Below are 20,900 nucleotides of genomic sequence, written 5' to 3' on the forward strand. Positions count from 1 at the left end.
TTTTTTCTACCCCAGCCTCGCTGGTCCCCTAAGCCTGTACTTGATCTACCCATCGGGTATTCAACAGAAGGATTCTGCTTGGGGGTCCCAGCCCTTGTCTTGCCGCCCTCGGTGACCGCCCTCCTTGGGGGGCCGAGGAGGGGGAGAGAGGGGATTGCACAACCGTCCTAAGGAGGAAGGGTAAAGGTTAAGAAGGAAGAGAAAGGCGATGACCCCAAACGCAGGCCGGGACTGAATTCACGATCCTCCCAGGCCCTCTTGCTATACAGGGGAGGGGCAGAGAAGTCCCCCAACCCCTATTTCCTCCGCAGGCCTCAGGGACTTTGACTAGAAACAGCCCAAGAGAAAAGTCTCTATCTCTGTTTCCCTGACTTCCTGCTCCCTTTGGGGACCAGTGTCATTCCAGAGCAACCTCCCCCTCCCCCCACCCCACCCCCCTAAACACCTTGCACAATCTTTTCTGTTTAGCGTTTGCACAATCCAGTTTTGTTTTCTTTATAGCATTTGACTCGAAATTGTGTGTTTATTCGTTTATTCTGTCTTCCTGCCCCTAAAGCGCGCGCGCGCGCACATGCACACACACACCCCTTTTAGGATAAAAGGTCCATTGGGGTCAGGACTTTGTACTCATCACTGCTGTATCCCCAACACCATGTGCTTGGAACACAGTAAGTGCTCAAAAATCCTCCCAGGTAGCCGATATGCTCTACTTCTGAATGAGGGAACCGGCGGCTCCAAAACCTTATGACACATACAGGGAAGAGGGCGGTCCGCGGCCCCACGGGGAGCCCGCGGGGGCGTCCTCGGAGCATCCCAGAAAGGCCTGTCTGTGCACCTCGAGCCTGGGTGGTCCTGGCCCACGCGGGGGCCGCGGGGGCGGAGAGTTGAGTGAACCCTGCCTGGGGCCGCCGGCTAGGCTGAAGCCGCCTCCAAGCCGGCAGGACCTCTCAGACCTGCCCAAACGCCCTAGGCTTCCTCACTTCCTCTGGGGGAGCCCTTGCCTGCCTCACAGCCCAGATGGGCGTGAGCAAAGCCTGGCTTCTCTAAGGACTTTGAATGTCCCGCCCGCGCGCACACACCCATACCAGGCCATTCCACCTCTATTTGTCATTGTCGTCCACCCCAAAGGTGGCTCTCCTTGCACGGCGGTTTTGTTACTTCTCAGCGTGCACCATTTTATTACATAGATGATTTTGTCAATCTTTGCTCGGTGGGACTGTGGCTTTTTTGTTTTGTTTGTGTTGAGGGGTGGGGCTGCTTCGAAGCCGAAAAACTTAGCTGGTCTCCACTAACTCAGTAATAGTCCTTTTGTTTTAAGATTTTATTTACTTATTTGAGAGAGCGAGAATGAGAGAGAGAGCGCACATGAGGAGGGGAGGGTCAGAGGGAGAAGCCGACTCCCCACTGAGCAGGGAGCCCGATGCGGAACTCGATCCCGGCACTCCAGGATCATGACCTGAGCCAAAGGCGGTCGCTTAACCAACTGAGCCACCCAGGCGCCCCTTAGTAATAGTCCTGTTAATCTTTTGCTAGTTTCCTAGGATTTAATTTTGAAAAAAAATTTTTTAATATATTTTATTTATTTGACAGAGAGAGACACAGCGAGAGAGGGAACACAAGCAGGGGGAGTGGGAGAGGGAGAAGCAGGCTTCTGGGATCATGACGGGAGACGAAGGCAGACGCTTAACCGACTGAGCTACCCAGGCACCCCTGATTTTTAAAAAAAAATTTAACTCCTCAACACATGTCCATTTTATTTTGGAGGGGGTAGTGCAAAGTATGGCTTATTTTTCCCCCCAATTTTTGTCCAGTTATCCCAGTACCTCTTATTAAATGATCCTACCTTTTCCCTCACATTTGGAAGCCTTTTATCCTAACATTAAGATTTTCTACAGAATGGAATCTATTTCTGGCTCCTCATTCTTTCCATTGAGGTGTAGTATTATTGTTTTACTTGCTACTTTGTAATATGTTCTAATATGGGGAGGGATTATACACTGCTCACAAAAAGGGGAAAAAAAGGAAAGGAAGGGTATTGAGAAAACAGATCACTGATTGTTGGGGAATGGGGGGAGGGCTGACTGAGAGGGGAATTTGGGGGGCATAATGGAGCTATTCTGTATCTTGTACTGTTGGTTATGCAACTTTCTGCATTTGTCAAAGTTCTAAAAACTGTACCCTACAAAGGAAGCATTTTCCTGTATGTAAATTATACCTTAAAAAAATGCTGGGGGGGGGGACCAGGTACACAAAGAACACACTAGATTAAAAAAAAAAAAGAAAAAGTTTCATTGGGGCACCTGGGTGGCTCAGTCGTTAAGCGTCTGCCTTTGGCTCAGGTCATGATCCCAGGGTCCTGGGATAGAGCCCCGCATCGGTCTCCCTGCTCCGCGGGAAGCCTGCTTCTCCCTCTCCCACTCCCCCTGCTTGTGTTCCCTCTCTCACTGTGGCTCTCTCTGTCAAATAAATAAATAAAATCTTTAAAAAAAGAAAAAGAAAGAAAAAACAAAAAGGTTTGTGGCAGACAAGACAAGCGTTCCCCTGAAAATACAGCCTTCCTTGCTTCCCTGAGTTGAGCCCTGGAAGGTCAGGCTAGGAAAAGATGGACCCTCCCCTGATAGCTGGCTGGGGTTAGGGCAACAGCAGGTGAGGCAGACACTGCCTGTCCTCTGTGGAACCTGGGAGCATCGGGCCTCGGCCCATGGAGCTCGGGTTGCCTGCTCAGGCCTCTTCTTTCCACCCTCCAGGTGGCACCCACCAGTTTCCTGCTCCTTCTCTCTGTTTCTGCCCCTCCTTGCAAGGCTTTGGTTTAGGCCAGGAGCAGCTACATCATTTACAGGCTCTGGAGCAAAGTGAAAATGTGAGGCCCCTTGCTTGAGCATCATTAAGAAGTTCAAGATGGGGGGCGCCTGGGTGGCTCAGTCGTTAAGTGTCTGCCTTCGGCTCAGGTCATGATCCCAGGGTCCTGGGATCCAGCCCCTCATCGGGCTCCCTGCTCAGTGGGGAGCCTGCTTCTCTCTCTCCCACTCCCCCTGCTTGTGTTCCCTCTCTCGCTGTGTCTCTGTCAAATAAATAAATCAAATCTTTAAAAAAAAAAAGTTCAAGATGGCAACAGCAGATGGGGCGTGTGGGTGGCTCAGTTAGTTAAGTGTCTGCCTTCAGCGCAGGTCATGATTTCCGGGGTCCTGGGATGGAGCCCCGCGTTGGGCTTCCTGCTCAGCAGGGACTCTGCTTCTCTAATAAATAAATAAAACCTAAAAAAAAAAAAAGAAAAAGAAAAAGAAAAATGGCAAAAGCAGTGCCTCACAGCTAGTGTTGGGCCTTCTGAGTGTGGTCCTGAGACCACACACATAAAGCTAGCCCTGGTTCTGGCCCTCCCCTTTGGCTGCCTGAGGGACCCACTCACAGCCTGAAGTCTTCCTGTGCCAACTTACAGTCTGTCTAGGGGCTGCCTTGCCTCCCCTCAAACCCTTCTAGACAGGACCCTCCCACACCTCCGTGTGTTCAGTTCCAGGCTGATCCTGGATGCCCTTATCCCACCCTGCTCCTGAGGAAATCCCCCCAATTTCCCTTCCTCAGAGACCTTTATCCCTGCTAAAGAAAAAAGTACTCACGGCACTTGTCAAAGAGTGGTAAGGAAGACTTTATTCAAGAGGGGATATTGCAATGGGGGGTTTTGTAGTAGGGGAGAGAGAGTGGGCTCAACTCCAAATACAAGGAAAAGTAGAATTGATGGCCAAGGAGCAGGTGTGGGGGGTCAGTGGATGAGAAATTACTAAGAGGACACCTCCGGCGGCGGGAGGGGGGGGCAGCCAGGAGGTAGCCTGGCTAACTGTACCTCACAGGAGTCTTGCTGAAGGCAGGCCAAGCTATCACCTGGGGGATGGTGGAAGATGAAGAACCAGATTACATATGGAGGGGAGTCAGATATGGAAGATGGGAATTCTGACTAAACGAACTTAGCAGGAATCTTGCTAGAACTGGACTGTAAAGGAGGGCTACCTTCCAAGGTCAGGAGCAAGGAGAGGTTACAACTGCTTGACCCAAGTCTGGTCAATCTTTGTCACACACACCTGCCCCCCACCCAAGGCACACCCCTCTTCACCTGCGGTGAAAAGCGAAACAACTTTCCTCTGAATCCCATGGTACTCATGCCCCACCTCTCATGACCTATTTCACTTTTGTTTTGTTGCAAGAAATAGAACATTCTTCTTTTCTGAATCCGATATAGAGGGCTAAGCCCCACCTACTCGGGTGGTGAGTTACTCGGTCTGAATTGTCACTGTGAGGCATGCAGTCTTTGAAGAAAGGCTCCCTAATACCTATAGCCCCACCCCCACCCCGGTCTCAGAGAAATGTAATTTTCCATGCTCTGCTGACTTGCCACCACGGAGGCCCCTCCGTTGTCCCCTTGTGTGTATGTTTGCATTCTTCTGGTCCGGTCACTACCACGGATGTATGTGTGTGGCTGTCTCCCTCCCCCCACAGGGAAGGGTCATGGGGGCAGAGAGGCCTTGACCACTATGGCTTCCTCATCTGAGATTCAGGTCTGGCCCTGAGGGAGGCATGTCATACCTCACTGGGCAGGAAGTGGTGACCAGCTCTGCAGCTCCAGTGCTTGGCCCAGGTGTCCGTGAATGGTGAATGAACACCCAGAGCTGGAGACCTCCCCACCCACGCCACTCCACCCCCAGCTTGAACCCACGCCAGTCAGGGAGAGGTCTGATCCCTCTTGACTCCAAAGCCCCCCCCCCACCGCCGCCCCAGTGCCTTCTGTGCTGGAGCCAGAGCAGGCTCTGAGGGTAAAAACAGAACACACAGCCCTGCCTGGCAATGCCCACAGCCCCGTGGAGAGAGACCGACAATGTCAGCAAATATACGGGTCTGTGGACACGAAGCGGGGGGTGGGGGGATGGGGTGGAATGCCCAGACAGTGCAGGGCATGAGTTCAAGGAAGGCTTTCTCGAGGAAGTAAGATCTGTGAGGCTCTACCTGGAGGACGAGGGCCCAGAGGGCCTGTGAGGGGCTGCTGGGGTCAGAAAGGGCGCCATTATCAGGCTGTCAGATGCTCCAAGTGATAGACAAAGGGGGCCCAGGGAGCCACTGGAAGATGTGACACTCTGAGCTGAGAACAGGAGAGATCAGGGGCACAGAGTCCAGCTCGGGGAGCGGCCTCAGTTCTGGAGAATTGGCCTCCTGGGCCTAGTCTGCTGGGGGAAGGGGCCTCTGGGCAGCTGAGGGGCAGGCCCACGGGGCACAGGAGGGAGGGGCTGCTCCAGAGCAGGGGCCGCGGCCGTGCTGAGAGGAAGCAACCCTCGGCTTCCTCTCGGATCGGCTGGTCCCAGAGCCACCCAGCCGGCTGGGGGACCTGGGAACTGGTTTGCCCAGCAGGGATCTGGTTCCCTCGGAGCCACCCCAGCTTCAGTTCTCTCTTGTGCCCTCCCCCTGCATCTGGGTCTGGCCCTGGTTTCTGGCAGAGCTGCCAAGTTTTGGTACCGCCCACCCACTCCCCGCTGGCTGTACTCGCCGGCCCAGCTCTCTAATTGCTGGGTGGGGAGCCCTTCCGCAGAGATGGTACACCGGAAGGTGGACCCCAGCCGCGGTGGGGCACATGGGCACCCGGGCACCCAGCCTGACCAGCTCCAGGTTGCAGGGAGGGAGTGACCCAGGCTTTAGGTCACTAGAGGGTCTGGAGGGTCACTGGCCCAGAGACCTTGGTTTGGAGGGATCTGTGAAACAGGTTTCAAGGCCTGTGGGAGACAGACCTGCTTAACTTGAGTGCTCCCAGTTTCCCTGCCCCGGCAGAGGACGCAGGCTCAGCTAGGCGTGGGGGTCTGTCCTGGCCACAGGCTTGACCCAAGCCTGGCCAGAGCCAAGAAGGGCTGGGCTGGGGCTGGAGGGAAGAAATGGAGCAGAAGGAACAGCCAGCAAGCAGCCCTCCCGGCCTCCCAACCCGGGAGCCCCAAACACACCCCCAGACACACCCACCACCCACAAGACAGCTCCACATGCACCTGCCACTTACATGGCCATAAACACACCATACCCACGGCAGACAACTCACACACCCCATTCTCCACCCTGAAAAGGCGGGGCATATCAGCGCATGCTCCACAGCCCCATGGGTACCCGTACCCCAGCACAGCGACTCCACCAGGACCCACCTGCTGGGGCGTGAGGAGTGGCCAGGCATGGCCTGGGAAGGGGGAATCATGGGTGATGGGAGCAAACTGGGGTTTCTGCAGAGAACTTGTCAGAGGTTGCAGCTGCCCCATCAGGGCAGGGACTGGGAGGTCTGCGGGCTGGCTCCCCTGGAGCAGGGAGCACCATCTAATTCAACCCTGAGAGCCCACGCACCGAAGGCCTAACAGACAGGAGGTGCTCAATGGCCCAGCAGCAGTTACAGCGATGCGCCCATAAGGATGCTGAACTTTACTGCAAGGAGTGGTGATGGGCCACCTGCGTGCCAGACTAGGTCTGTGCTCTGGGCCACCCACCCAGGAGGGAGCAAAAGTCCAGAAGGGAAACCAGACTGCTGAGAGCCTAGGGGTGGGAGTAGGCTGGAGGGGTCTGAGGACCAGCCTGGGCTGAGACCAAGGGTCAGGGAGCCTGGTGTGGGGCTGGAGGTGGAGGGTTGCTTCCTCTCAGCACAGAGCTTTCCAGAATACAAATCAGATCACATCTCACCCCTGCTTAAAAATATCCCTTGGCCTTCCATTGCCTACAGGGAAATGGCCACATTCCCTGCTGCCCTGCAGGCCCTTTACCAAGTAACCAACTCACAAGCTTTCTCTGCCTGTTTCCTGCACCTTCCTGGGGCCTCCCATTCCTGTGGAGGGAGGGGTGCGCCACAGGCAGACGGAAAGATGGGAGGTGCGTTCTGGGAGGGGCAGGGCCCTCCTGGAGCCTTTGGGTGCTCTAGGCGGAAGCTGTATTAGGCCAGCCCCAAACCCAGCAGGGGGCTGGGTACCCAGGGCCCAGAGTTCCTACCAAGAGAATGTTTCATGTTCTAGCCATGGCTTGGTTGACTGGCCCTTTTGCTTTTTTCTGGGTTCTCTGGCATTGTTCCTTCTGCAAAATCCCACTGGTGCTGAAGAAAGGCATTTCAGCCCACACGGCAGCTAAGGAACCATGTAGTGCCGGGGCAAAAGGATTCCTCCACTCCCCAACACGCATGCCCAGCGGTTGCACACACGCGTGCACACACGCATGGGCACAGGGCACACCCTCCCACGGGCCATGACCATGGAGGGGAGCTACAGCCCAGTCAAAGGGCCCCCGACGCCAACCATCCACAATCCTCTAGACTCAGGCCAGGGACAGGCCCAATGTAGCCTCTGGCGGGTGGGGGGGGGGGGGGCTCCTTGTAGAAAATGTGGTTTTATTCTGGGGGAGGCCAGTGTTCCCATCCCAGCCTCCCTCCCTCATGCCCGCCCTTCTGCATCATGGGGCCCTCCATTCCCCAACCTCCTCCTCTGGGCCACCTCTCACTCCCGGGAGCGGGGCGGGGCCCCGCGAAGGGGCTCCTCTGCCTGGAAGACTTGCCCTGGCTCCTGCCGCCCTGGCAGCCTATCCAGCCCACGGCACCACGGGAGCCCTCCTCGCGGTGGGCCTCCCCACCCCTGGCCGGCCTCCGCAGCTTCTGCCACAGACCAGTGTAAGGAAGGAGCCGGCCATCACCTCGGGGCGGGCTGGTCCAGGCCATTTTTTCGGCGGTGCTCCTGCCGCCCGCTCAGCTGCTGGCCTCAGATCTTGGAGGACTCCAAACGAGGGCTCCAGGGCGCTGGGGGCTCCCGCAGCGCCCGCAGCTCTTGTTCCAGCGCCTGGTTGCGGCGGTACATGTCCAGGTAGCCTCCCTGGATCTCCCGCTGGTAGCGCAGCACCCGTTCCTTCTCCTCCTGCCACGTCCGCCGCTCGCGCTCGAAGCACAGCGCCTGCTCCTGGGCGCGGAGCCGCTCCTGCACCAGCTGGGCCCTTAGCTGCTCGGCGCCCCCTCCGCCCCCTCCGGCCTCGCTGCCGCCCACCTCGGCCAGCAGCCCCCTGCTCTTGCAGTCGTCCGTCTCACAGCTGCCCGGGCCTTCCTCCCGCGGGCCCGGCTCCCGCAGGCTCCGCACTGCCTGGCGCAGCTGGGCCAGTTCCGCGTCCTGCGCCTGCGCCTGCGCCCGGCTGCCCCGCAGCTGCGTCTTCAGGCTGAAGATCTCCGCCAGCTTCTGCGCCAGCTCCGCCTGGGCCTCCCGCAGCTGCTGCTTCAGGAGGCTGATCTCCGCTGTCTTCTGGCACACCTGCAGGGACACAGGATGGGCGAGAGCGGGTAAGGGTGGGGGGTGGGCGGCCGAGGACGCGACCGTCGGCGGCGGAGGGCACGGAAAGTTTATAGGATGCCTGGTCTCTCACCTCCCATCGGGCCTCCTCCTCGGGTCGGGCGCTAGGGTCGGCCTCTGGGAGGGCGCCGGGGGGCCGAGGCTCGGGGCCCAGGCCCTGCTGCGCCCGCAGCTCTTTGCGCAGCCGCCGCTGCTCCTGCTGGGCCACGAAGAGCTGTAGCTGGAGGTTGCGCTCACTGCGCTCTGCCTTCTGAGCCACCTCGTGCAGCCGCTCCACGTATAGGCGCTTCAGCTCAGCCAGCCACAGCCGCTGGCGCTCCTCCAGCACCTGCCGAGGGCAAGAGGCGCCTGCCACGCTGGGAAATCCGCACACGGCCCCGCTCCCATAGCTAGACCCCTGCACAACACCCCAGCCGTGGCTGGAGGGGAAGTGTCCCCAACACACGGCCCTCTCAGGGAGTCTCTCCTCCTCCCTTCCACCTAATTCCTGGCTAGCCAGGGCTGCCAGTGACACGACATCCCCATCCCGTGGGGGGCGGGGGACTAGATCACTTCCATCTTCCTTCCTCTCTTGTGGCCAGAGACACGTAGGTGAGCTGGCTGGGGCCCCTCCAGTCTTCCCTGCACCCCAATGCCAAGGGGCAGAACAGGACCCCAGGGTGTGGAGGGGGGGCGCCCTCACCTGTGTGAAGGGGTTGGAGCCATCCTCATCACCAAGGCCCCTCTTGAGATCCTCACAGGTGTCAGGCAGCATGGCCACCACCTCCTCGGCGGTGGGGCAGGAGAACTCATAGGGGGGCGGTGGCTCAGGCAGGCAGCTCAGCATAGCCAGGGGCCCAGCCTCCTTGGGGACCCGTGAGGCCCGGTCCAGGGAGCCCCCTAGGTGGTTAATGTGGCCCAGCGAGGAGCTGAAGGGGCCTGGGCCGGTGCCAGGACTACGGCTGAAGCTGCCCCCGCTGGAGGAGTCGGACAGGCTGGGCTCGGGCTCGGGGCCACCCTCATCCAGGCTGAGGGCATGCAAGAGCTGGGCGCGGGCCTGTGCCTGGCTGGCCCGGGGCCCTGGGCTCAGTGGGGGGTGGCAGGCCAGTGTGTGCAGGCTGCCATTGCTGCGCCACAGCTTCTGGCCCTTGTGGGCCGCCAGGCTCTGCATGGACAGGAAGCCTTTCCCAGAGCCCGCCATGGGCTTGAACACCGATGGGCGGATGCGGCACTGCCGGGAAGAAAAAGGGCAGGTCTGAGGCCCCGGGCTGACTTCAGCTCTGCCCTCCGATGTCCCTACAGCCCCCTGGGATCCTCTCTGAGACTCTGGGGTGCATGTCCCCAGGGGTTGGTGACCTGTGACCAAGCTCAGGCCAGCCTACAGCAGGAGGGTCATGTCCCAGCCCCATCCAAGGACCCGGGTCTCCGAGGGGACCCCAAGCCCCCCCATTCCCACCCTCCAACACTAGGGAGGGAAGTGGGCAGAGATGCACCTTGTCAAAGCGACCCCGCTCGGGCAGTGAAGTCTTGCTGAAGTCGCCAGCCCGAGGATGTTCCTGGTAGTAGAGGGTGGGGTAGTCAGCAGGCTCGTTCCGAGGGGCCCTCTTGGTGTTCTTGCCATCCTTCTTGGGGAGGTGCAGGTAGCTGAAGAGCTCACGCTGGCCCAAGCCCTTCCGGAGGAGCCCATCAGGCTGGCGGGAAGTCCGGGACCCCGCGAGTGCTGCCCGTAGCTCTTCAGGGGAGAAGTCCTGCCGTTCCAACAGGCTGCCCACGCTGCCCATGGCAATGCCGGCAGGGCCTGGGGCTGTGGCCATGAAGTTTCAACAGGGTGCAGGCAGCTGCTTCTGGGGATCGGGAGGCTCCATTAGGGGCAGGTGGGCACTTGCTGCCCAACTTCCCTGATCCCCTAAAACCAGGTACGTGTTCTCTGTGTCAGCTCCCTACCTGGCCCAGGCCCAGGAGGCAGCATGGGTCCTGGACAGAGTCCAGGACAGGATTCCTAGGCTGGCAAGAGAAAGGGGGTAGAGGCCCCCAAGCCACCAGCCTGGTGCCCCAGCTGCAGCTACGGGCCAGTGTGATTGGGGGACATGGGGCAATAGGCCCAAAGCAGTGGGACAGGGCCCCTCCCAGGACTGCGCCAGCTGAGGACTCAGGCTCTGTGTGACTCTGACCTTGTTCGCTCTCCTGCCAGGCTCCTCACCCAAATTGGAGGGGTGGCCTCTGGCTCCCCATTCCTTCTTTTTCTCCGAGGAGGGGGAAAACCCAGTTCAGCCCCTCTTCCTGCAGTGGATCAGAGTTCTCCAAGGGAAGCACCTGGCATGGGTGGGGTTGGGGGCTGCAGTGGGAGGGACACAAACAGGAAGGGCCTAGGGGAGGAAGGATGGCGGGAACAATGGCCAGTTTCCGGAACAGGTGTTCACGAAGTCATAGGGGCAGTGGCGGGAGACAGAGGGAAGGGACAGTGGGAGCCTCTGCCACCCCAAAACCCACCACCGGAGGGGGGGTGTCCCAGATCTTGACCCAGCGTGGGGCCAATCACGTGTGGGCCCTAGCTTCCTTGAGCAGTCTTATCACTCAGGGATGCTGGGAGGATGGGCTGAGATAACAGGACAAAGGGTCCATCCAGTTCAGGGCCTGCCCCATAGCCAGGGTCAACACAGGCTGCCTGAAGCCGAGCTCAGCTGCTCAGACATGACCTCCTCCCAGGCAGGCAGCCCACAGACCAGGTTAGGGACCAACTCCCACCTGTGCTGAGATCACACCCTGGAGGGTGGGGCCTGGCCCTAGTTCCCCTCTGGATCCCCTGTCCAGCCCAGGGCTTGGCACATGGTAGATGTGCAGACAGGACCTGCCGAATGAGTGAATGCCACCTTCTTCTCTGCCTCCGCCCCCCCATGAGCAACTGCTCCCATTCCCATACAGACACCCAGCCGGCGTGCAGCAGCTGTGCGCCCCCCACCCACCCCAATTTGCTTCCGGGACACCCACTCCCACCTCAAACAATGGTCGTTAGGAGGCTCCATCTTCCTCAACCATTTCCAGGTTTTGTGTTTGTGGAAGACAAAGCTCTCCGGGAGTGGGAGGGATGGGGGGCAGGGCCCTGCTCCCCACCCCCACCCCGTGGCCAGCTAATAGCCTCTGAGGAGGTCACAGGGCACACAGGGTCGGGGGACTCATCCAGTTAAGGAATCATAGGTCCTGGCCACCTCCAGCAACACAGCCCTGCATAGGGGTCTGAGTATCATGATAGAGCTGTTGTTCCTCTTTGAAGGCAAGGGCACTGGGGCTTCCAAAGGTGAAGTGGCTTGCCCAAGGTCACAGAGCTGGTTGGAATGAGATGCCTGTGATCTCAGCAGGATGGCTGTTGAATGTTTAGGGGGGGCCCCGGGGAGGATGGGATGGCACCCACAGCCCAAAGGGTTAGAAATGAAGTATCTTGCCTCCCAATCTGACACCTCCTTACCATGACAGGCGAACCCAGTGACAGACACCCATTGTGTCTGAGCACACTCAGCTCTTGTCGCTGCTTCTCAGGGAGGTGGACAGCCAAGAACCCGGTCTCCAGCCCTGTCCTCCCACTGTCTCTCCATGGGGACCCGGCCACTATGGCTTCTCCCTTTGCCATGCCTCAGTTGTCCCATCTCTGAAGTGGGTGAGACTGCCTGCCCCGTCTTCCTTTTGGGTTTCCATCACAGAGACAATGGAGGTGAAGGGTCTCAGGAACCAGAAGCCGAGTGCAAGCATGGGGGTGGGGATGGTGGCGGGGGTGCCGAATACGCCCACCTGCCCCCAAACACAGATCCTGACTTCCTGTCTCAGGGAGGGATAACAGGCACCCTTGGTTCCCCACAAAGGATCTCAGGTCCCAGGAGAGAGCCCTTGAACTAGAGGCAGTCATGGGCCAGAAGAGAACATACCTCCCCCCACAAACCGCAGTCCAGTCAGTGAGCAGCATGGTAGCTCCTGTGTTAGAGGACATAGCACGGACGGTCACATCCAACAGCACACAGTCACGGACAAGGTCACCCTCACAGCGCTGAGCACCCTCTGGGACACACACATGACATGCGAATGCTCTAGCACTACACTAGCAAGAAGACCCAGTTGTCCTACCAAGCCCCCAGGCTAGATGCAGAGAGGTGTGTGTGTGTGGGGGGGTGAGGGGCTTCTCTCCACGTGTGACCTAAGCAATTAGAAACAGTTGTGGAACTGGACGAAAGGGGACACAGACAGCCCCTTCCTTTTGTCTTTCCCCAAGGCCCTCGCCCTCCACCCAAACCTTCCTAGGTGACTTCTCAGGCTGTATTATCAGCTCTCCCAGCAGGGCTGAGGCCCCGGGCTTCTAGAAGGCTCCACCCTGCCCAGGTCGCAGTCTGGGGACAGTCCCTTTTCCTAAAGGGGTCCATCCCACCTCCCCTCAACACACACATTCCTTCCCTGTTGCTTGGAGGCCCAGGGACTGGCCTAATCAGGCCAGGGCAGCTGTGCAGGCTGGGCTGGAGAGGATCTGGTGGGGGAGGAGGGAGGGAGGCAAGTGCCTTGCCGCTCCTCTGGGAACAGCAGAGCAAAAAGCAGGGCCTCTTCCGAATGCCTCCAGGGGCTCCTCTGCCCAGAGCTCAGTACATGCCCTGAGGCTCAGAGCTCCGCACAGAGCTGAAACCCGCCCCAGCCTCCCCACCACCATGCTGGCTAGGTTTGGGCTGGGTCATATTCTGCACAGGACCCAGCTGGCCCCAAAAGGACCCCTGAGCTCCTGTTCCCCAACCCCTGGCCCCAAGATTAGCCAGCAGCACTGAAAGCCCTGGACACAGAGGGGCATCTCTTTCGGATCAACCCTTGGTGGAGACAGGAACACGAAGCTAGGGAGCCACCCTGGCCATGAAACAGAGACAGGACACGCAGGGAAGCACCCTGGCGTCCGTTAGTCAGCCTGACACGGGGCTCACCCCAGGCTCACAACACCTGGGAATACTGACATCCTCCCCTTTGGAAGAGGAAACTGAGGCCCAGGAGGTAAAAGCACGTGCCTGAGGTCATGTTCAGCTGCACTGGAGAAAGTACACAGCTCCTCAGGTTTAGAAGCCCACCCTGATGGCTCAGTTGTTAAGCATCTGCCTTCTGCTCAGGTCGTGATCCCAGGGTCCTGGGCTCGAACCCCTGTCGGGCTACCTGATCAGTGGGGAGTCTGCTTCTCTCTCTGACTCTCCCCCTCCCCCCACCCACTTGTTCTCTCTCTCTCAAATAAATAAATAAATAATCTTAAAACAAAAAAAGTGACTTAAAAAAAAAAAAAGAAGCCCACCCTGACCCCAGTGGGCCTCTCCTCTAGATTGGCCCCTCCAAGAGCATGTGGGCCTGAAGCTCCCAGTCCAGCCTTGGCTGTGGTTAGCCCCTCCAGAGCCCAGGCCCCAGGGGAGAGTCCCATCACCTGCTGGGGGATCAACTTCACTGAAGGGAGTGTCTGCAGCTGCCCCTGAGGAATTGCGACTGGAATGTCCCAGCTCCAAAGGAGGGGCAGTGGGTGAGGGGGACTCAGGGCCCTGATGGGAGAGGCGAGCATACCCCAGTTCCACCGAGACACCTGAAGAGGCAGAGCCCTGCATCTAACCCCAGAGGAGTGAGTCTTAGTATCACCACAGAGTCACATAGAGATGTATACCACTCCACAGTTCTCTGAGCCCTTTTATTTCATCATCTGAGCTCATCTCTATAACAGCCTAGTGAGGGGCAGGCAAGGAAACTGAAGCCCAGAAGCCAGTTGCCCAAGATCCCATAATGATGAACAATTCCAACTCCCTGGGCAAGGCCCTTCTCTACTGCTGTCCCAGCCAGGGGTCACCAGCTGCCTTCCATGGGCACACGCTGCAGTATATGTATGTCCGCCCAGCCCCCCACAGCTGCTTCCCCCAAGCGCATCTACAACCAGGCAGGTTTGGACCCCAGTCCCCTCAGCATGGAATTCCTCCTGCCTGCGCCTGGGTCAGAGAGAAATAGCGGAAGCATTGCTGCTTGGGGACTCGAGCCCTGGAAGCTGCTAGTTCTAGAGGTGGTGGCGAGAGCAGGCTGGCCGCATTCATTCAGTCTCGCACATACACACCCACACTCAGCCAGCCAGCAGGGGAGCCCTGCCCAGGAGGGCCCTGGGAGGAGGCTGATCACTGGGCCCAGGATGGCCTCCTGCCTCCGCTCCCTCCTTGGCTGAGCAGGGAGAGGGCACGGGGGCCAAGGTCGCAGGTCAGCCAGGCTAAGCCCCAGATGCAAATGAGGAGAGCCCCAATCTGCACTGGGGGGCTGGGTGCAGGGTGGGAGGCGACAGGTCCCAGCTCAGTCCTCTTTCCAGACACAGCCAGGGTCCTGATGTCGCCCTGGCCCCAGGCCGGCCCTCGCTTTGGCCAAAGGCTCTGGCCAGACTGGGATGGTGCTCCGGCCTCCAAGAACTGGTAGTGTGCCCACAGGACGGGGATCCCTGGTCTCTGGCAGCGGGCCGGCAGCTGCCGCCCTTACAGGACAGGAGACGGGAGCAGGAAGGGGGTATCCAGGAGGGGGCGGGAGAGGGGTCTTGTGGCGAAGGTGGAGGAACAGACGATGCTGGCATCCCCACGGAATTTCCCCGCCGGGAAGATTGTGGCGGAGGCGTGGGCTCCCCAGAACTGCGGGAGGTCCGCGAGCTACCTGGGGGGCGGGAGGGGGCGTCTCTTGCTGGCCCCTCCCTGGGCCTGCCCGGAGCAGCGGAGCCGGGGGGCCGAAGCCCGGGTCAGACTCCCGCGCCAAGGGCGCCTGCCCCAAGTCAGCCGCGGCGCAGGGGTCCCGGGCCCTGCTCCGAGGAGAGCACATTTGCAGGGGTTGCAGAGAGCAGCGTGACCTGCCGCCTGCCCCTCCAGAGGAGCGTCGCGGTCGGTCCCTGATCCCGCGCCTCGGTGCTTCAGTGTCTGGAAACAGGGAGCACCTGGGCGCACACCGCACCCCGCCACCCCCGCCCACTTTTCAGACGGGCACCTCGCCGGCCAAGGGCTGCGGCTTGGCCAAGGTCGCCGGGAAAGCGAGACCTCGGCGGCCCGCCCCACCCCCGAGCCCAGTCCCCGGCCCCCGGCGCGTCGCACTTACCATGCTGGCGCCGCTCCGCGCCCCTCGCGCGCTACGGTTCCCTCGCAAGGATTCGAACCCTCCCTCCAGCCACCGGCTCCAGGCGAGACTGCGAGGCGGCTCGGAGCGGCCGGGCGGCGGACGCCGGGGAAAACGCGGCCGGGCGGGCGGGCGGGCGCCGGAGCCGGATTGGCGAGGGAGGGACGCGCGCTCCGCGGCGCTCGCTCGCCTGGCCCAGAGGCGGAGGGAAAACCCGGCCTGACTCACCGGCGCGCCGCCAGCCCAGGGACCGGCCGGGCCCCCGGATGTGGGGGGCGGGGACGGGGGGCAACCCCCGCCCAGCGCGAGCCAACCTGAGCCCCGCCCGGACTCGCCGCGCCAGCCCCGCCGCGGCCCGCCGAGGCGCCCCGCGCCCGAGCCGCCCGAGCTCCACTGCCGGCTGCGCCCCGCGCCGCCGCCGCCCCCTGCGCGCCGCGCCGATCCCCGAAGGGTCGGCAGCCCCCCCGGCGCCGCCGACGTCCCCGGAGGGCGCCCTGCCCGCCCCGCTCCTCCTCCTCCTGGCCTCGCCCGCCCCTCTCGGTTTCCAGAACTCGGCAGCTCCCGGAGAGGCGCGTTCCGTCCATCACCTCCCAGATCCTCGCCGCCTCCTCTTAGGTAAGCATTATTACCGGTTCGGAGGTGGAGCAAAATAGTACTCCGAGAGATGGAGAGATAGACCCGAGGTCTCTGGCTCCTGAGCGACTGAATTCGGCGCTAAGCATTTTATTTTTATTTATTTTTTGCCGCCAGAGCCTTCTAGGGGCAGCAAGTTCAGATGCCTTCAGGGGCCAGACAAATAATGTGAGTCAAACGGTTGTAAGACAATGCAGGAGAGATGGAGACAGACAGAGATGGACACTTGAAGGTATCCAGATTCAAGCAGTGAAAGTGCGTGTATTCCTCAAAAAGTTAAACCTAGTCATCCTATGACCCAGCAATTCTACTCCTAGGTATATATCCCCAAAATTGAAAACAGGGACCCAGGCAAGTGTTTGTACTCGAATGTTTGCCGCCCGACTCTTCACAGTAGCCAAAGGTGGGCGACAAGATCCAAATTGCCCATCCAGTGATGAATGGATAAACACACTGCGGTATATCAATGCGATGGAATAGTATTCAGCCATAAAAAAGAACGAAGTGGTCATACCTGCTACAACATGGATGAGCCTCCAAAAAAATGAGGCTAAGTGCAATGAACCAGACACAAAAGGCCCCCTGTGGTAAGATTCCACTTAGATGAGGTAGGTAAATCCAGAGAGATATGAAGCAGATTAGTGCCAGAGGCTGTAGGGAGAGAAAATGAGGAATGACTGCTTAATGGGCATGGAGTTTCCTTTTGGGATGAGGAAATGTTTTGGAACCAGAGAGAGGTGGTGGTTGCACAACCTTGTGAATGTACTAGATGCCTTTGAACTGTATACTTGAAAATGGTTGATTTTATGGTGTGGGAATTTTACCACAATGAAGAAGAGAAATTGTGTCCCCATAGATCATTCTGGGCCCATGGGTCACCAATTTGCAACCCCTTGTCTTTAGTGCTGTCCTTACCCATTTGCTAACGATGGAAGTGCCAAACTTAAGGGGACTCATCTCTAAGAAGACTCTCTACTACTCTGGATGTTAGCCCTCGAGGAGCACCTCAGTCTGGTGGGGTTACTCGCTGGGACAGATGAAGGTTCAGCACAAGGACACGCTTCACCTTTCGGGGGACCCGAGGAAAGGCCTCATTGGGGAGATGGATTTTGAGGTGGTACTTGACGGATGGGAAGCATTTCCATGGAGCAAGGGCCTCACCGTGGTCAGGAGCCTCTAGCTGGAGAAGGCAGGGCACATTCCGGGGAATGCAAGCTCATTAATTAGAAATAGGTGCTGGAGGGTGCCTGGGTGGCTCAGTTGGTTAAGAGACTCCCTTCGGCTCAGGTAATGATCCTGGAGTCCCAGGATCGAGTCCCACATCAGGCTCCCTGCTCAGCGGGGGGTCTGCTTCTCCCTCTGACCCTCTTCCCTCTCATGCTCTCTGTCTCTCATTCTCTCTCTCTCAAATAAATAAATAAAATCTTAAAAAAAATAAAGAAATAGGTGCTGGGGAGGGTGGCGCCTGGGTGGCTCAGTTGGTTAAGCCTCTGATTCTTGATTTCGGCTCAGGTCATGATCTCAGGGTCCTGGGATGGAGCCCCTAGTTGGGGCTTGCTTTGTCTCCCTCTTCCTCTGCCCTTCCCCCTGCTCATGCTCTCTCTCTTTCAAATAAATAAATAAATCTTAAAAAAAAAAAAAAAAAAAACAACTATGTGCCAGGAGCTTCTGAGGTTTTGAGAGAGGGAGGTGTGAGGACCAAGCTGGACTTTCGGGTATTGTGTACCCAGGCCCTGTGTAGAGGTCAAGGCAGGGAGGCTGGACTATAGGGATCTCAGGGAACAGAAACAGCCACGCGGGTCGCCTGGGTGGCTCAGTCGGTTAAGCGTCAGCCTTCTGCTCAGGTCGTGATCCCGGGGTCCTGGGATTGAGCTCCGCCCCTCGGGCTCCCTGCTCTGCGGGGAGCCTGCTTCTCCCTCTCCCTCTGTTGTTCCCCCTGCTTGTGCCCTCTCTCTCTGTCAAATAGATTTTTTAAAAAAATTAAAAAAAGAAAAGAAAAGAAACAGCCACAGAAGGCAGGGGCAGTGGGGAGAGGAAGAGATGGAGAAGATTCATGAGATAGTTTGAATGCAGAATTGTCTTGTTTTGGCAAGAAATTACATGAGGAGAAGGTGGGGCATCAAAGATAAGTTTTGGTGAAAACTCAGATTCACCCCCTCCCCTTTTTGTTGTTACAAACATGGCAACTTATCCAAGATCGTGACCCCCGAGTCCAATGTTCTTTCCCTGCACCAGGCTGCCAGAGGGAGGCAGGAGGGGAAGGATGTGCAGTGTTTTGGAACCTCCCAACGGGAGGGGTGTTTAGCACCGGGAGGGGAGGGGAGAAGGGCAGGAGGGTCCTGGCTGAACGGAATCCCTAGAAAGCGCTCCTGCAGCAAAGAAGGGCAACTTGCAGAGCAGAGGCCTGTTGAACCTGTTGAACTTCTCTGAAGAGGGCTGGGTGCAGAGTGCAGGGGGCTGGAGCCGGTGGGGGTGGGGGGGGCAGGTGCACCAGAGCAGCCTGGCTCTATCCCTCTAGCAGAGCCCTCGGTCAAAGAAACAAAACTGTCCATGCCCTCTCCAGCCTGGACGAGGCTGTCTGTCTCCCACCTCTTGCACGGGCTCTGTGCTCCAGGCTGCCAAGAACACCCCACACCACCACCACTCCTCCCTGGAAGTTGGGAAGCCGGCCTGGCAGATGCTCCTTCCTGCCTGGCTTCTCTGAGCCTTTGGAGTTTGTCCTGCTCGCCCCCCGCCGCCCCCCCCCCCCGCCATGGGGAGTGCGGGGGCCCAAGGGGACCAGCTGCCCCAGGGGAGAGGCAGCTTTGGTCCCAGTCCAAAGAGTGCCTCCTTGTCCACCTCCACATACCCTGTGCCCTTCACCTTCATGCCCTCCTGCACAGATTCACAAGCACATACCTTAGGGCATAAACCATAGAGCGTTCACATTGTACCCTTGGGTCCCTTCTGTCCAACCTCCTCTGATGGAAAAACTCCCCCAAAACACACATCAGAGCTAGTTCCTGGCAGAGCTGGCCCTGGGAGCTGGGTCTCTTGCCTCCTAGCCTGCCATGTTCAGCCACAACGCCCAGATGCCAAGGCCTGAGGCCCTGAGGGCACCAGGCCAGGAGAAAGGAAGCAAGCTCCGTGGCTGCAACCACTTCTGGAATCAGCTGACCTTGGACCATTTACTTTCTGTCTGTGCACCTCTGTTTTCTCATCTCAAACAAGGGGCTCGTGTGAAATAATGTCTGCAAAGCATGCAACGCGGCTCCTGGCAGATGGTAGGCATCTGAACATGTTAGTTTGTCCTTCTCCCTTCTGATGGGAAAAGGAGGAAAGGTTGTCAGAAGGACAGAATGCTTCTTGGAGCCCGTCTTGAAGTGGCTGGCCCCCACCCAGCGTGCACTTGTGGTGCCTCGGGTCTGTCTCCCTGGGCGAGGATGTGCATGAGACTGACCGGGACTCTAACATCCAGGAGCCGCTCGTGAAACCTCGGAATGGTCCCCTTGACTCTGGCTGCCCAGGCTCCCAACTGTCGCCCACCCTGCCCCAGAGGGTGCATCCCAGCCCACGCATTCCGTCCCCAGTCTCCCCTGCTGGAGCGGTGGCATCCCTAGCTTCAGGACCGGTCCTGCACCTCCTTCGGGCCCGACCCCTGCCCCGGCCCGCCCGGTGTGCCTCTGCCCTGGGGGCTGCCTCAGTGTCCTCATCTGTACACGCCAGTCTTGGGGAGAATGCATTAAGGGCACCAACTGTGTCCCTCCTCCCACCCCCGCCCCCATCCGCTGTTACTGTGGCAACACGAGTTGCAGTGCAGATTGGTGGCTCATCTGTCACCCTCAGGAGACAGCAAGCCCCGAACACACGGCGACCGGCCTCCAGTCTATGTCCAGACTCCCCCAGGGCCTCCTCCAGGACCTGACGGTTGGCTGGATTCAGCTCCAACACACAGTCTGCAAAAAAGCCACTTTGTGGCATTGCGACTTTTGGGGTCAAGCTGGTAGGACCAAGTGCGGCTGCCCCGCCACTGCACCCAGGGAGACGTACCCCCCACCCTGGGGTGAAAGTGGACTTCCGGGACCTGGATGGCCCTCCCTGAGTCACCCGTGCTGGGGAGGAGCCTTTATTCACCCCTGCTGCCTGCCCTCCCCCAGTGACCGGGGCAGCCCCAGGCTGCGGGTTAGGGTGGAAGCTAAGAGCTGCCAGGGCTTGCTCAGGTGCCTGTCCTGGGGCAGAGAGCTCAGACCTGCAGGAGCCAGCTGGGATTGCAGTGCCAACGCCGCCCCATGTCGAGGCCGCCCGGCTGGCCCACTGGCGGGTCCCCAGAAACCTGGCCCCAGGCCCGGCTGCCACCCGCATGGAGCTGGGGAGACCTGGCCTCTCCCATCCCTCCATCAAAGGGAATTACGGGTGGGACGGGGTGAGGGGAGTATTAAGAGAAGCCTGGGGAAGTCACTGCAAAACTGCACATCAACAGGATGAAGGTGTTCTAGAAATCAGTTGCACCACAGCACGGATGTGCCTAACACCGCCGGACTGCACGCTTACAAGTGGTTACCATAGCAAATTGCGTGTTATGTGTATCTTACCACAACTGAGAAAATGTACAAAGGGAGGAAAAGAACATCAGGTTATGGGACGCCTGTGTGGCTCAGTCGGTTGAGCATCTGCCTTTGGCTCAGGTCATGATCCCAGGCTGGGATCGAGTCCCACATCAGGCTCCTTACTTGGCGGGGAGCCTGCTTCTCCCTCTGCCTCTGCTGCTCCCTCCTGCTTGCGCTCTCTCTCTCTCTGACAAATAAGTAAAATCTTTAAAAAAAAGATTTTATTTATTTATTTGAGAGAGAGAATGAGAGAGAGAGA

The 20,900-nt window shown here is 58.8% G+C and overlaps 1 protein-coding gene across 2 annotated transcripts; it reads right to left on the bottom strand.

The window, feature by feature from the left end:
* Positions 1-7,364: 7,364 nt before the first annotated feature.
* N4BP3 (NEDD4 binding protein 3) lies at positions 7,365-15,483 on the bottom strand. Of its 2 annotated transcripts, XM_028092606.2 has the most exons (5): positions 15,405-15,483; positions 9,794-10,144; positions 9,004-9,531; positions 8,395-8,649; positions 7,365-8,282 (listed from the first exon to the last, which is right to left on the bottom strand). In XM_028092606.2, the coding sequence occupies exons 2-5, from the start codon at positions 10,112-10,114 to the stop codon at positions 7,746-7,748; spliced, it is 1,641 nt and encodes a 546-aa protein (XP_027948407.2). In that variant the 5' UTR covers positions 10,115-10,144; positions 15,405-15,483; the 3' UTR covers positions 7,365-7,745. The 2 variants fall into 2 exon arrangements, with proteins under 2 accessions (XP_027948407.2, XP_087879706.1); XM_088023580.1 differs by lacking the exon at positions 15,405-15,483 and having other exon boundaries at positions 9,794-10,217.
* Between the last annotated feature and the right edge of the window lie 5,417 nt (positions 15,484-20,900).

Source organism: Eumetopias jubatus, unplaced genomic scaffold, assembly GCF_037043125.1.
Source record: "Eumetopias jubatus isolate StellerSeaLion01/CBP00866 unplaced genomic scaffold, mEumJub1_p1.0 scaffold_5, whole genome shotgun sequence".
NCBI classification, from domain to species: domain Eukaryota; kingdom Metazoa; phylum Chordata; class Mammalia; order Carnivora; family Otariidae; genus Eumetopias; species Eumetopias jubatus.

Coding starts and splice junctions, on each gene's coding strand:
- N4BP3 (XM_028092606.2), bottom strand. CDS start 10,114: ATGGCCACAGCCCCAGGCCCTGCCGGCATTGCCATGGGCAGCGTGGGC. Junction 9,532..9,793: donor AGCGGGGTCGCTTTGACAAG/GTGCATCTCTGC, acceptor TCTTCCCGGCAG/TGCCGCATCCGCCCATCGGT. Junction 8,650..9,003: donor GCTCCAACCCCTTCACACAG/GTGAGGGCGCCC, acceptor TGCCCTCGGCAG/GTGCTGGAGGAGCGCCAGCG.